Raw genomic sequence first — 14,023 nt, forward strand, 5'->3', positions numbered from 1 at the left:
ACCCAATGGCGGAAAAAAACAATCTGGGGGGGATGGAGAGGATGCCCATGCGCACTGTAGTCCGAGGGAGGAGCCACCTATCTCGTGATACTTCGAAGACTCTTCCAGGACAACAATGTGCAATCATCAGGACCCAACACTAGGTGGCAATCTATGCACAGATATGAATTCAGCAGCCCACATGCCTGGAACTTTCATTTACAAAAGGGAGCACTTGCACTGTGGCACTGGACAGCAGTGGCACAGTGCCCAAAGCATCTAACACCAGCAAAAACACACGAGGCAACAGCAAAAATGGAAGGGAGACCCACGCCAATGGTGCCAGGTCTAACACGTGTCCCCTCCAGCTGAAATGTGGGGAGAACTACACTACCTCCTGGGAGTTATCACTAAGGCGGAAAAATCTGGACAGACCATCAGTGTTGGCGTGTTCTGTACTAGGGAGGTGTTCCACCGTTAAGTCCATACCCTGTAGGGAAATGGACCACCTCAACAGCTTTGGATTCTCATCCCTCATCTGCATCAACCATCTGAGGTCTGTCTGAACCCGGAAATGAGTCCTAAACAGGTATGGTCTCAGCTTCTTCAGTGCCCAGACCACAGCAAATGCCTCACGCTCAATAGCACTCCACCTCTGTTCCAGTGGAAGTAACCTTCTACTGATGAAGGCTACAGGTTGATCTAGGCCCTCGTCATCTGTGACAAAACAGCCTCCACACCATGCTCTGAAGTGTCTGCTTGAACGATTAACTCTTTGAAGAAGTTGGGTGCCAGGAGCACGGGCGCCGTGCACATGGCAGCTTTCAGGGCCTCAAAAGCTTTGACAGGTGTCAGTCCGAATCACTTTCTTGAGCTGCTTCCTGGAAGTCAGCTCTGTCAAGGGTGCAACAATGATGCCATACCCCTTGACAAACCTCCTGTAGTACCCTGTGAGTCCTAAAAAGGCCCTCACCACTGTCTGGGTTTTGGGGGGTTCCCAAGCCAGGACGGTTTCAATCTTGGGTTGTAGGGGGATCACTTGATGGCGGCATACAATTTGGTGTCCCAAGTACACCACAGAACCCTGCCCGATCTGGTACTTACTCGCCTTGATCGTGAGGTCTGCCCTACGCAGCGCCAACACCACTTCCCAGAGGTGGCGCAGATGTTCCAACCAACTGACGCTGAACACTGCGATGTGATCCAGGTAGGCGCCACTGAATTCCTCCAATCCAACCAACACCTGGTTGACCAACCTCTGAAAGGTGGCAGGGCATTCTTCATCCCAAAGATTAAGTGTTGTATCTAGGTCCCAGCATAAAAATGGCAAAATTATCAGTCAAATCTACACCTCGCAATTACCATAAAAAGTGGGGAAGGTGTGGTTTTCGGGCTGCTAACAAGGTGGTAATCTTAATGGCACAGAGTAAATTATTCAAGCAATCTCCAGTCAGCATTTTTAAGATTTAATTTAAAAGGAATATGCTACTTACCAGTATGCATCTGTTCTTGGCATGTAGGGCTGCTGACATTCATATCTGTGCATAGATCGCCGCCTAGTGTTGGGTCCGGATGATTGCACATTGTTGTCCAGGAAGAGTCTTCGAAGTATCACAAGATAGGTGGCTCCTCCCCTGGACTACAGTGCGCGTGGGCATCCTCTCCATCTTCAGATTGTTCTTCGCCATTGTGGCAGAGATGGAGTATAGTACAGTAAGAAATGTCCATGCAAAAGAGAATGCTACAGCTGTAACAGGCACCGGGGAGGAAGGTGGGCGATATGAATGTCAGCAGCCCTACATGCCAAGAACAGATGCATACTGGTAAGCAGCATATTCCGTTCGAGGCACGTGGGCTGCTGAATTCATATCTGTGCATAGACTGTATAGCAGTATCTCCTCTAGCGGTGGTCACCTGTGCCAGCTGCAGCAGTTTGAAAAAGTTTTAAGAACAGCCTGTCCTACAGCAGCTTGCTGTTTGGAATGTACGTCTACACAATAATGTTTTGTGAAAGTGTGTATGGTAGACCATGTGCTGCTCTACAGATATCCTCAAGGAGAATATTTCCAAGGAAAGCCATGGATGCCCCCATTTTGCGCGTGGAGTGTGCTCTTGGGGGAACTGTTAAAGTGTGTTTACCTTTTTGATAGCATATTTGAATGCACTTAACTATCCATCTGGCTGTTCCTGACTTTGATATGGGATTTCCTCTGTGTTGTGGTGCGAAAGCAACAAACTTTTGTTTTTCTGAATGCCTTTGTCCTGTGAACATAATATAGCAGAGCTCTTTTGACATCTAGGGTGTGTAGGGCTCTTTCAGCTACTGACTGGATTTTGGATAAACACTGGCAGTTCTATAGATTGGTTGATGTGGAAATTGGATATGACTTTTGGCATAAACTTAGGGTTTGTTTTAAGTACTACCCTGTTTGCGTGTATTTGCATTAAGGGTTCTTGAATAGTTAGTGCTTGTAGCTCGCTACCTCTTCCAAGTGAGGTAATAGCAATAAGGAAAGCCACCTTCCATGTGAGAAATTGTAGTTCACAGGAATGTAGGGGTTCAAAGGGAGGCCCCAAAAGTCTGGTGAGTACAATGTTTAGATTCCAGACTGGTGAAGGTGGGTTTTTTGGAGGAATTACTCTTTTGAGGCCCTCCATGAGCGCTTTTATTGCTGGTAAATGTGTGGTCTGTTTTGGAGGTATGCTGCTATAGCAGCTAAGTGTAGTCTTATAGAAGAATAAGCTAGGTTGCACCTTTGAAGGTGCAATACGTAGCATATGATGTTTTGTATAGAAGCATCTAATGGATTAATTTGCTTATTGTTACAGTAAATAACAAATCTTTTCCATTTAGCTGCATAACATGCCTAATAGTTGGCCTTCTTGCCCCCTTAATAATGTCCATGCAGTCTGGAGGCAAGTTAAGGTATCCGAACTCTAAGACTTCAGTAGCCAGATCGCTAGGTTCAACTGATTGGGATCTGGGTGTTTGATTTCTCCGTGGCTCTGAGTCAGAAGTTTGGGTGTGAGTTTTAGTCTTTGATGAGGCACTACTGAGAGTTCTAGGAACGTTGTGTACCATGGCTGCCTTGCCCATGTTGGAGAAACTAGGATAATTGTGACTGACTGTTGCCGGAGTTTGCGTGCCACTAGTGGAATTAGTGGAGCTGGGGGGAAAGTGTACGCAAATCTGCCTGACCAGTTCATCCATATCGCATAGCCCTGTGACAACGGATGTGGGAACCTGGCGGCAAAGTACTGGCATTTTGAGTTTTCTTTTGTGGCAAACCGGTCTATTTCTGGGTGCCCTCATTTTTTAAAGAATGGTTGGAGGACTGGAGGGTGAATCTCCCATTTGTGTAGCTGCTGGCTGTGTCTGCTGAGTAGATCCGCTATTTGATTGTCCTTCCCTGGGAGGTGTTCTGCCAGGAGAAAGATGTTTTTTGGAATTGCCCACTTCCATATGCTTTGCGCTAAGTGAGACAGATGTAGAGAGTACGTTCCTCCCCGTTTCTGTATGTAGTACATGGCTGTCATGTTGTCCGTCAGGATCAACACAGTCTTGTTGTACAGGTGTTTCTGGAATGCTTTTAGAGCTAGAAATATTGCTAGCAACTCCAAATGGTTGATATGCAATTTTTTCTTCTGGGTTGTCCAAAGGCTCTGCACTGTGTATTGGAGTACGTGGGCTCCCCAACCTAACAGTGATGCGTCCGCTGTTAACACTATCTGTGGAACCTGCTCTTGGAACAGTCGTCCTTTGGAAAGGTTTTGTGGGTTCCACCACTGCAGAGAGTTTTATGCACGACTGTTACCAACACTAGGTCCTTTAATAGTCCCTGAGCTTGGTTCCATTGGTTTGCTAGGCATTCCTGCAGTGGACGCATGTGAAGTCGGGCATGAGGGACAATGAAAATGCAGGAGGCCATCGTGCCTATAAGCTGCATGAACACTCGAGCTGACAGGGAGTGTTGTGGTTGGAATTTGCGAATGAGCATTTGCATACTGGTTATTCTCGCTGCGTTTGGATATGCCTTATCCAGCGAGGTGTTTATAGTAGCTCCCAGATATTGCTGTATGTGGGATGGCTGTAGGTTGGATTTTGGGAAGTTTATAGAAAAGCCTAAGCTGTGTAGCAGCTGAAGTGTTTGAGACATATGGCTCTTGCACTGTTTGTACGATTTTGCTTGTATCAGCCAGTCGTCCAGATATGGATAAACATGAATGTGTGTCTCCTTAGATGCGCAGCTACTGTCGCTAGACATTTTGTGAACACTCTTGGAGCTGTGGTCACCCCAAAGGGGAGAACTTTGAATTGATAGTGCTGGTTTTGGATTTTGAACCTGAGATACTTTCTGTGAGAAGGATGTAAGGTATGTGGAAGCATGCATCCTTGAGGTCTAAGGTTGCTAGGAATTCTCCTTGCCTTAGCAACGGTAGGACTTGCTTTAGAGTGATCATGTGGAAGTGCTCCGAAAGTATATACTGGTTTAGGGGTCTGAGGTCCAGTATTGGTCTGAGGGACCCGTCCTTCTTGGGAATGAGGAAGTATAGTGAGTATACTCCTGTTCCTTGGTGCTGGAGAGGGACTGGCTCTATGGCCCCCTTTTCCAGCACACTTTGTACCTCTTGTTGTAACAGAGCGATGTGTTCCGTGGACATTGGACGGTGTTTGGGTGGTATGTTGGGTGGAGTAGAAGTCAGTTCTAGGCAGTAGCCATACTGGATAATTTGTCTTACCCACCCGTCTTTGGTAATGTTGTTCCAGACCGGTAGGAACGGTTGTATTCTTCCTCCGACCGGTGTTGTGTGCTGGAGGTAATGTATTGAAGTCACTGTTTTGTGGCAGTGGAGGTTCTGTTATTGCCTCCACGTCCTCTCCCCTTATTGCTATTTCCTCTGTATCCACCTCGATTGGGACTTTTATTTAAGCTGGACTGGGTATTGGCTTTATATGCTGAGGCACCTTGTGCGGTGTTGCCTCGTGCAGCTCCTATGTATGATGAGCGCCGAAAGGAGCTTTAATGCTGTTGGAACTGCAACGCACCCATTGATTTTGCAGTCAGTGTCTTTATTTTATCCAGAATATTATCTACTGCTGGTCCAAAGAGGAAGTCTGGATTGACCGGCTGGTTTAGAATAGTAGATTGCAGCTTGCTTTTAAAGCCTGAGATGCGTAGCCATGAGTATTGTCTTAGCAAGACACTAGTGTTAACGGATCTTGCTGCGGTATCTGCTGCGTCTAATGCACATTTAATGGAAGCATTTGTGATGAGCTTCCCCTCCTGAATAAGAGCATCAGCTTGTTCTTTGAATGGCTCAGGTAGATGTTGCAGTATGCTCTCTAGTCTATCATAGTGTGCCCTATCATAGCGAGCTAGTTGAGCCTGCGTGTTAGCTATTCTTCATGAATTGGCTACCTGTGCAGCCACTCTTTTTCCTGAGGCTTCAAGGATTTTTGATTCTTTATCGGGAGGTAGTGCTTCTCCAGTTGTTTGGGAGTTAGCCCTTTTACATGCATTAGATAAAACTAGTGAATCAAGTGGTAGTTGACCTCTAATGTATGTGGGGTCTGTAGGGGCAGGCCTATATTTTTTCTCAACCCTAGGATTGATAACACGTGCTCTGGCTGTATCCTTAAAGATATCAGTGGCGTGTTTTAGTACACCCTTTAACATAGGGAGTGTTTTAACATCTCAGAAGAGGCAAATGTGTCAAAAAGGAAATCCTCCTCTATTGGGTCACTATGCACATCAACATTGTGGTATAGTGCGGCCCTGTCCACTAGTAGGTTAAATGCTACTGTATCATCTGTGGGTGATGGTTTTAACGGGATAGGAGGAGGTGTCAGGGATGGGATGTGTATCATATGGGTCTTGTTGATTGTCCCATGTGTTATCCTGTGTCTCTTGGTCCTGTGGATAGTTATAATCCTGCTCAGGATCCTCTTCTTCATAATCTACATTATACTCAGACTGTGGTAGGCATAGTAGGAGAGACAGGTTGGAAAGGTCTAAGTGGAGAAGTGGCAGAGTCTTTCTTTTTCTTTAGAGGAATTGGTGAAGGTGGTTCAGTGTCCACAGGTCTCCTCTTTTTCGGTAAACTGTTACTTTGTCAGTCTTAGGGTCTATGTACATTTTTGATTGTTCCTCTGCTATAGGATCAGGGTGAAAGAGTTATTCTTCCATTGTCCTTGGTTTTGGAGTCGAATCCTTGGGTTTTGTCTTTTTTGGTTGGACGTTTGTTTTTGGATCGACAGGTTTTGTAGGCTTAGGTGTTTTTTCAGCCTTTTTCGGGTCGAGGCTTGGTTTCGGATCGACCGGACTTGTAGGTCGGACCGTTTTTTTTAGGAGTTTCGAACTTCTTTGGTTGTTTGTCCTTTGTCGAATCGATTGGTTTCTTCAGTTCGACTGGGTTCTTCGGAGCAGTTGTGCTCGGGTCGATTGGCTTTGGCACAACCTTCTTTGGTTGGACTGCTTTCGGTTCGTAAACTTTGGTTCGACCGGCTTTTTCGGGGTGACGGAGTCGATGCCCCTTTTCGTGTCGACGACCTTCAGTTGTAAAGGCTTACGCGGCACGTCGAGTCTCGGCGAGCTTCGGGTCTGCGACTTTCATTACGATGACATTCAGTCTGACAGCCTTCGGATCGACAACCTTTGGTTTTTTGAGAACGTGACTTGGGCCTGGAGTGTCAAAAGGCTTTTTCTTGGTATTCGTAGCCGAGCTTGAAGGCGGGGCTATTGAATCAGTGTCTTGATCTTGGCTAAAGCCTGTTGGCGATGCCTCGACTGGAGCCTTTATTCTCGGTAGAGTGGGTTTCAGGGGCAGTGTACTCACAGTTCGCCGCTGCGCGACCTGTACGTCTTCCGAATCGTCCGACGGCCACGATCTCTAGATCTGATTCTTGTACGTCGACAAGCTCTTGGTAGTCGTCGAAAATGTTTTCCGGGACTGGTGCTGGTCTCTGCATCTCTTGCCTAGCGTCTCGTCGATTCCGGATAGTCTTTTTGGAACGGAATTCGTCACAAGCCAGGCAATCTTCTTTATGGTCCGGTGACAACGACTTGTTGCATACTGGATGTCTGTCAGTATGCGGGTACTTGGAATGGCATTGTGGGCAGAATTTAAATGGACTCCGTTCCATCGACGATAGGCCCACGTGGCGTCGAAAGGCCCAACGGGCCGCGTCGACGACCGGAGAGGGGGAAGTTTATCCGAGGTAATAGGCACAGAGCGGAAAGCGGAAACAATACAGTCGATTCCGAAGGCCTTTTGGCCTTTAAAAAAAGTTTTGTTTCGATTCCGAACTTAGAGTGAAGGAAAAACATCCAAACCTAATGGAGGAAAAAAACAATCTGAAGATGGAGAGGAGGCCCATGCACACTGTAGTCCAGGGGAGGAGCCACCTTTCTCATGATACTTCGAAGACTCTTCCAGGACAACAAGGTGCAATCAACCGGACCCAACACTAGGCGGCGATCTATGCACAGATATGAATTCAGCAGCCCACATGCCTCGAACAAAGGTGTTATCAGATTCCTACATGTTTAAGGATGCTGCGTCATGTGTCGGATGAATTATGATGACAATCATATGAAGAGAAATATCATAAAGGACATTGTGCAGGTTGTGTAACTTGCAAAGGCATTTCGACATCAGAACAGATAGATGAATATATTAGTGATTCTTCGCAGATAGTCGAATGGGTGGAAAAATGGAGGTCCCGCCCATCTCATGCTCAGGATGAAACTGAAAATTGACAAAATATAGAATCCTATCAATGCTGAAGCACAGAATCATTTTGTGGGCCAAAAAGGCACTTCGATAGGAGCACATAAGCTGGTTAACAGTGATTGTGCACCAACATTTTATGCTTACCTCAAATTTGTCCGGGTCATGCATGCCAGGGATAGACTGCATAAGATGGGAGGTTGGGTGATTTCCAAAGTCTGAACTAACGTAACCAACACGCAGCCTGCCTTCGCTCGCTTTCAGGTCTTTTGGGTGCTCGTAGGGTGGCTTGTGAAGGACATTAATCTGCAAAATATATCACAGTGAGTTCAAATTCTGAACACAAATGTGTAAAATGTTAAGCATGTATAGCTGACTGTTGGAAAGTGGATTATTGGTAGGGGCAAAAGTAGGTCTGCCACTAGCAATAAGGCCACTAACACATGATAGGACTCAGCATAGGTCTTAGAAATTTATTCCTATGCTCAACCCTTGGTAACGTGGCTGCAAGCAGACAGGCTTAACTTCAAAGACAGGTACTTAAAGCATTTAAAAACAATTTCAGGAAATAATTAAGACAAAACAAAATAAAAATCCATCATTAGTTTATAAAAATAGGTAATATTTTTATCTTTTAAATTACACCAAAACGATAAAAAATCCACTGTAGGGAACCGGAGATGTGAATTTTTAAACATTAGTCACTTTCTAGTTCTTATGGGTCAGAGCAAGGGTTTTTTCCTCTAGCACAGCTATGTAATAACGCTAATATACCAAAAAGTGGTGATTCCCTGAGAGTTGAGGTGCAAGCGGGTGAGGGGATAAGCCCTAAAACCCCCCAAAAAGAAGTACTAACTGGCGCTAGCTCTGGATAATTACAAAAACAAAATACCCATGAACACTTTAAAATAAGTTAGACAGTAATGTCAGTATTGAAATGTGAAACATTACGGAGACAAAGGCCTGAAAAAACACACAATAATGATGATATATTTAGGCTATTCAGGCGTTGATGTGAAGTGTCTTAATGTTCAGACACGGAAAGACCAGCCGACGCGCGTTTCGTCGCGTGTGCAGTCTGCATGCGACTCTTCAGGGCTGGGTGAGGATACAAGGAGGAATGTTTTGGGATGTATACCAACATTGTTAAACTTTTGCTTTGCAGTGTTACAATTACTGCATAAAACGGAGGTGCCAAAGGAAAAAAAAAACAATACGTGTTGTGTGGGGTAAGGGTTTGGTGAGGGGTGTGGTTGGATAAGGAAACCACACTGAGTGTCCCTGGATAATTGTAGAGAATCACCCCAGGGCCAACAGAGGTGAGTTATGATGAACGTTGTGAATTGAACAACAGTATGCAATGGTGAGGGTGAAAATCGTGACAGTCAGGATGGGGAGCAAGGGAGACAAAAACAGTGCTGTGAGTAAACATGACAAACACTGCCTTTGTGCCTGAGGAGAGTTGCCAACAGCTGATCGTACCTGTACAAGGAGAGTTTAGGATAAGAAGGTCTGTAAAACACAAAGGTGAACTACTATAAGCTGCTTGCTTTTAGTGGTATACGGGTCAAATTGTATAAGTCATCGACCTTGTGGAAAACTAATCATGGAATATCTCTCCGCTCTGTCGGATGATAATTCCGACCAGCTAGAGCCTCTGGACCGGGTAAAAATCGTCTAGTCGATAGGTGTAGCCCTGTACTTTCGTTTGCATTATTTAGGTATCTACCTATCTCAGGTGTAAGTGTACAGGTGAAGCAGCCATCCTACTGGGTTTCGAGTAAAGCACATCTGTGACCGCTTGCCAGAAAGGAAGTGTCCTATTGGGTATCCCGTAGGGTCGTAGAAAACGATACACTTTGAGTTTAGCGGTCAACTCTAGTAAGAACATAACGGGAGGAAAGGCGGAGTTAAAAACGGGAAAAAACTAGATGAACAACTCTGCTAACAATAGGGGGAAATCAATATTGGCCACTGTGGTGTATAAAAGCAACCAATAATGTATCCATACAAAGGTGACAAGCCGTGTAGGGGGAGTGGGGTGCTCAGCCCACAATGAGCTCGCTAGGTCATGTAGTCCATAATAAAGTATGGCGTGACATAGTCGAGACACGACTGGGAAAAGATAATCTCACATGTGTATTGGCATAAGAGTAGTGGTTATAATGTCGAGCCATGTCGTGGTAAGCGCGCTCATAAGCGGCTGAGAAGCCTACTGTAAATATCCCGAAAGTCCTATACATAAACGAAGTGGATAACGAGCAGAGTGAAGTGGACCACTGATTTGAATACATGTCATGGGTATGAGCAAGTGTGAGATTAATAAAGGGGAGAACTTACAGGTGAGTGGTCAGAAGGATACAACCACAGTGTGGTAAAAGCATGTGGATCAACGATCCCAAATAGCGGAACTGAAAACAAAAAGTAGAGGGGAAAAAGTCTAAAAACCAGTAAGTACGAGAATATCGAAAATATTACAACTGCGAGTACACCGGCCGGTGTATCTCAAAGTGGAAGACTTACCAAGTTTTTCGACGGGTGCGTCTGAAAACAGTATCTCTTCTGTGCGCCTGATATGGTCACAGTAAATTTCCGCTGGATGCAGAAATAAGTACCCCGCCCCGTGGGAGTGACGCAGACCCGATTCGGGAAAGCTAGACTGCTACTCGGAAGGAGTGAAAACAACTTCCGGTGCCCGTGTCATATGACTAGAACGTTAACCTGGAAATATTGTGTGATGCGACAATAGGACTTAAGGTTGTGTTACGAGCGCTAAGAGTGACACCCAAGTCACTAGTAAGTTAAACAGTGAGAGAAATCACAAAAACTATTAAGTGTGCAGAGTTGTAGTGAGCCAGAGACTCAAGCGAGAAAAGAGACAACATAAAATTAAAAGGTACCGATGAGAGTGAGTGTGATACAGAAAGGGGAATGGTGGAGACTGGGAAGATTTTGTGCATTTGAAAGCAAAAAGTAGAGAAAAGGCTGCGATGACACCTTAGTACAAAGTGAGCATGCGCAACCACAAATCGTTCCTGTTATATGCAGGCAATATATTAGCCAGTCTTAGTTGTATTCATATAGCAAATATTAAACAGGTTAAAATACATGTTTATGCATTACTTGTTAAATCATTAAATATGGGCAGAATTCTTGGACAGTTCAAACAATATGTGCCCCAAAGCATGTTATATATATTGCATGATCGCCGTCAACATAGGATATTTATAATGCTCATTTATGGATGCATATACAAGTTACAGCGTAAAAAAGGACATTCAAGTGTATCCATTATTCAAAACAAATACCACATTCAGTTTTCGAACAATTTTAGGTCATTATTAGTAGGTTGAGGAAGACTGGAAACATTTCATGGTGGTTTCAAAATATGTAACAAGCGAAAGTGACATCATCAGTAACAGATATTCTAATCCCCTAGGAAGTACTGAAGCTCATGGTCATAATTAAGACCGCACTCAACTGAACAATGGAGCATGATCACATGGCCTCATTCCGTCTTAATTGCAATTCCCTGTTGCCACCCCGAATAGTGGGTGGGATGATGTATATGCCAAAGAACTTAACCTTTGGGTGATCATCACAGGATGCCTGACATGCGGCCGCATGCAATGCAACTGGGTATCATGGATCTTGTTTTTGAATTGCACATGTGTTCAGTGATCCCGTTTTTCAACGGTCTGATTGTGCTGCCTACATACATTTTACCCCAGGTACACTCAATTATATATGTGACGCATCTAGTAGTGCAGTTGATGTTACTTTTGATCGTGTGTTTCTCTCCGTTGGGACTAATGAAATCTTTGGTGTTGTGTTTAGCCCATCTGCCCATAGAGCAAGACCTGCACTTATAAAAACCAATACTGTGCTTGCTCTATGTGCAGAAGAGCTAAACACAACATCAAAGATTTAATTAGTCTTACTAGATTCGTCACATATATAATGGAGTGTACCTGTGGAAAAAGTATGTAGGCAGCACAATCTGACCGTTCGCTTGGTACATATTTTGAAACCACCATGAAATGTTGCCAGTCTTCCTCAACCTACTAATAATGACCTACAATCGTTCGAAAACTGAATGTGATATTTTTTTTAGTTTAGTTTAGTTTATGGCATTTATTAAGCGCTTGGTTGCACAGAGAACAGTGCGTCCCCGCGCTGACAACCCTTCCTACAACTCTTCGGCCGGGCTCAAGAGGCTGGACACAGGGGCAAGGGAACACTATGCTGAGTTTAACCTGGGAAAAAGATGGGTTTTCAGCCTCTGTCTGAACCTGGTTTCAGAGGGCTCCATCCTCAGTTCGATAGGTAGGTTATTCCAGTTGTTGCTGGCATGGTATCTGAAAGAGCGTCCTCCCATCCTTGCTCTATGTGTCCGAGGTACCACTAATTGCATGCTACCCATTGACCTCAAAGGACGTGTAGGGCGATATACTGGAAGCAAGTCCTGGAGATATGGAGGTGCTTTTTTGTAAGCTATACGGTGGGTGATGCACATGGTTTTGAAATTGATTCTTTCCATTATTGGGAGCCAATGAAGGGTGCGTAATGCATGTTTCCCAGAGGCTCTCCTAGGGAGGTTGAGGACCAGCCTCACTGCAGCGTTCTGGACGCGTTGAAGCTGTGTTAGGCCCTTTTTACTAAGTCCACATAGGAGGGAGTTCCCATAGTTCCCAGGAGGGAGTTCCCATAATCTAACTTTTGAATAATGGATACACTTGAATGCCCTTTTCTACGCCGTCACTTGTATATGCATCCATAAGGAATATGCTACTTACCAGTATGCATCTGTTCATGGCATGTAGGAGCTGACATTCATATCTGTATATAGATCGCCGCCTAGTGTTGGGTCCGGATGATTGCACCTGGTTGTCCTGGAAGAGTCTTCGAAGTATCACGAGATAGACGACTGCTCCCCTGGACTACAGTGCGCATGCGCATCTTCTCCATCCTCAAATTGTTTTTCGCCATTGTGGCAGAGATGGAGATAGTAAAGTAAGAGATGTCCATGCAAAAGATAATGCTGCAGCTGCAACAGGCACCGGGGAGGAGGACGGGCAATATGAATATCAGCAGCCCTACATGCCAAGAACAGATGCATACTGGTAAGTAGCATATTCCGTTCGAGGCATGTGGGATGCTGAATTCATATCTGTGCATAGAATACATAGCAGTATCTCTTCTAGCGGGGGTCACCTGTGCCAGCTGCAGCAGTTTGAAAAAGAGTTTTGAGGACAGCCTGGCCTACAGCAGCTTGCTGCTTTGCTTGCACGTCTACACAGTAGTGTTCTGTGAAGGTGTGTATGATAGTCCATGTGGCTGCTCTACATACGTCTTCAAGAGGAATATTCCCTAGGAAAGCCATGGATGCCCCAATTTTTCACGTAGAGTGTGCTCTCGGGGGGACAGTTAAAGTGCGTTTGGCCTTTTGATAGCATATTTGATTGCATTTAACGAACCATCCGACTATTCCGGATTTTGATATTGGATTTCCTTTATATTGTGGTAAAAAAGCAACAAATAAATGCTTTGTCTTCCTAAATGATTTCGTTCTGTCAACATAATAAAGCAGAGCTCTCTTTACATCCAGTGTGTGTAGAGCTCTTTTAGCTACAGACTGTGGATTTTGGAAGAACACTGGCAGTTCTATTGATTGATTAAAATGGAAGTTGGATAGGACCTGATCGCAAGATTCATCTGATTGGGATCTGGGTGTCTGATGTCTCCATGGTTCCGAGTTAGAAGATAGGATGCCAGGCGCAGCGTTTGAGGAGGAACTACTGAAAGTTCCAGGAACGTTGTGTACCATGGCTGTCTCGCCCATGTGGGAGCAACTAGGATCAGTGTGAGTGACTGTTTCCGCAGTTTGCGTGCCACCAGCGAAATCAGTGGTGCTGGGGGAAAAGCGTACACAAATCTGCCTGACCAGTTCATCCATATCGCATTGCCTTGTGACAACGGATGAGGGAACCTGGCGGCAAAGTACTGGCATTTTGAGTTTTCGCTTGTGGCAAACAGGTCTATCTCTGGGTGCCCCCACTGCCTGAAGAATGGTTGGAGAACTTGGGGGTGAATCTCCCATTTGTGTAGTTGCTGGCTGTGCCTGCTGAGCAGGTCTGCAATCTGATTGTCTTTCCCTGGGAGGTGTTCTGCCAGGAGAAAGATATCTTTTGGAATTGCCCACTTCCATATGCTCTGTGCTAGGTGGGACAGTTGTGGAGAGTGTGTTCTTCCCCGTTTGTGTCAGCTGTCAGCCCAGAAGGCAGCGTGGAGTACCGACGGAGAGAGCGGTGCC

General features: G+C 45.2%; 1 protein-coding gene across 4 annotated transcripts in view; it reads right to left on the bottom strand.

Moving 5' to 3' along the window:
- The window catches only part of OGT (O-linked N-acetylglucosamine (GlcNAc) transferase), a 513,172-nt gene that overhangs the window by 279,621 nt on the left and 219,528 nt on the right, over nt 1–14,023 (bottom strand). For all 4 annotated transcript variants that reach the window (XM_086948604.1, XM_086948603.1, XM_086948602.1 and 1 more), the window contains exon 13: nt 7,858–8,016. In XM_086948604.1, the coding sequence (XP_086804730.1) occupies nt 7,858–8,016 (159 nt within the window). The remainder of the gene's footprint in view (nt 1–7,857; nt 8,017–14,023) is intronic.

The sequence above is a fragment of the Lissotriton vulgaris genome, unplaced genomic scaffold (genome assembly GCF_964263255.1).
Source record: "Lissotriton vulgaris unplaced genomic scaffold, aLisVul1.2 SCAFFOLD_759, whole genome shotgun sequence".
NCBI classification, from domain to species: Eukaryota; Metazoa; Chordata; class Amphibia; order Caudata; family Salamandridae; genus Lissotriton; species Lissotriton vulgaris.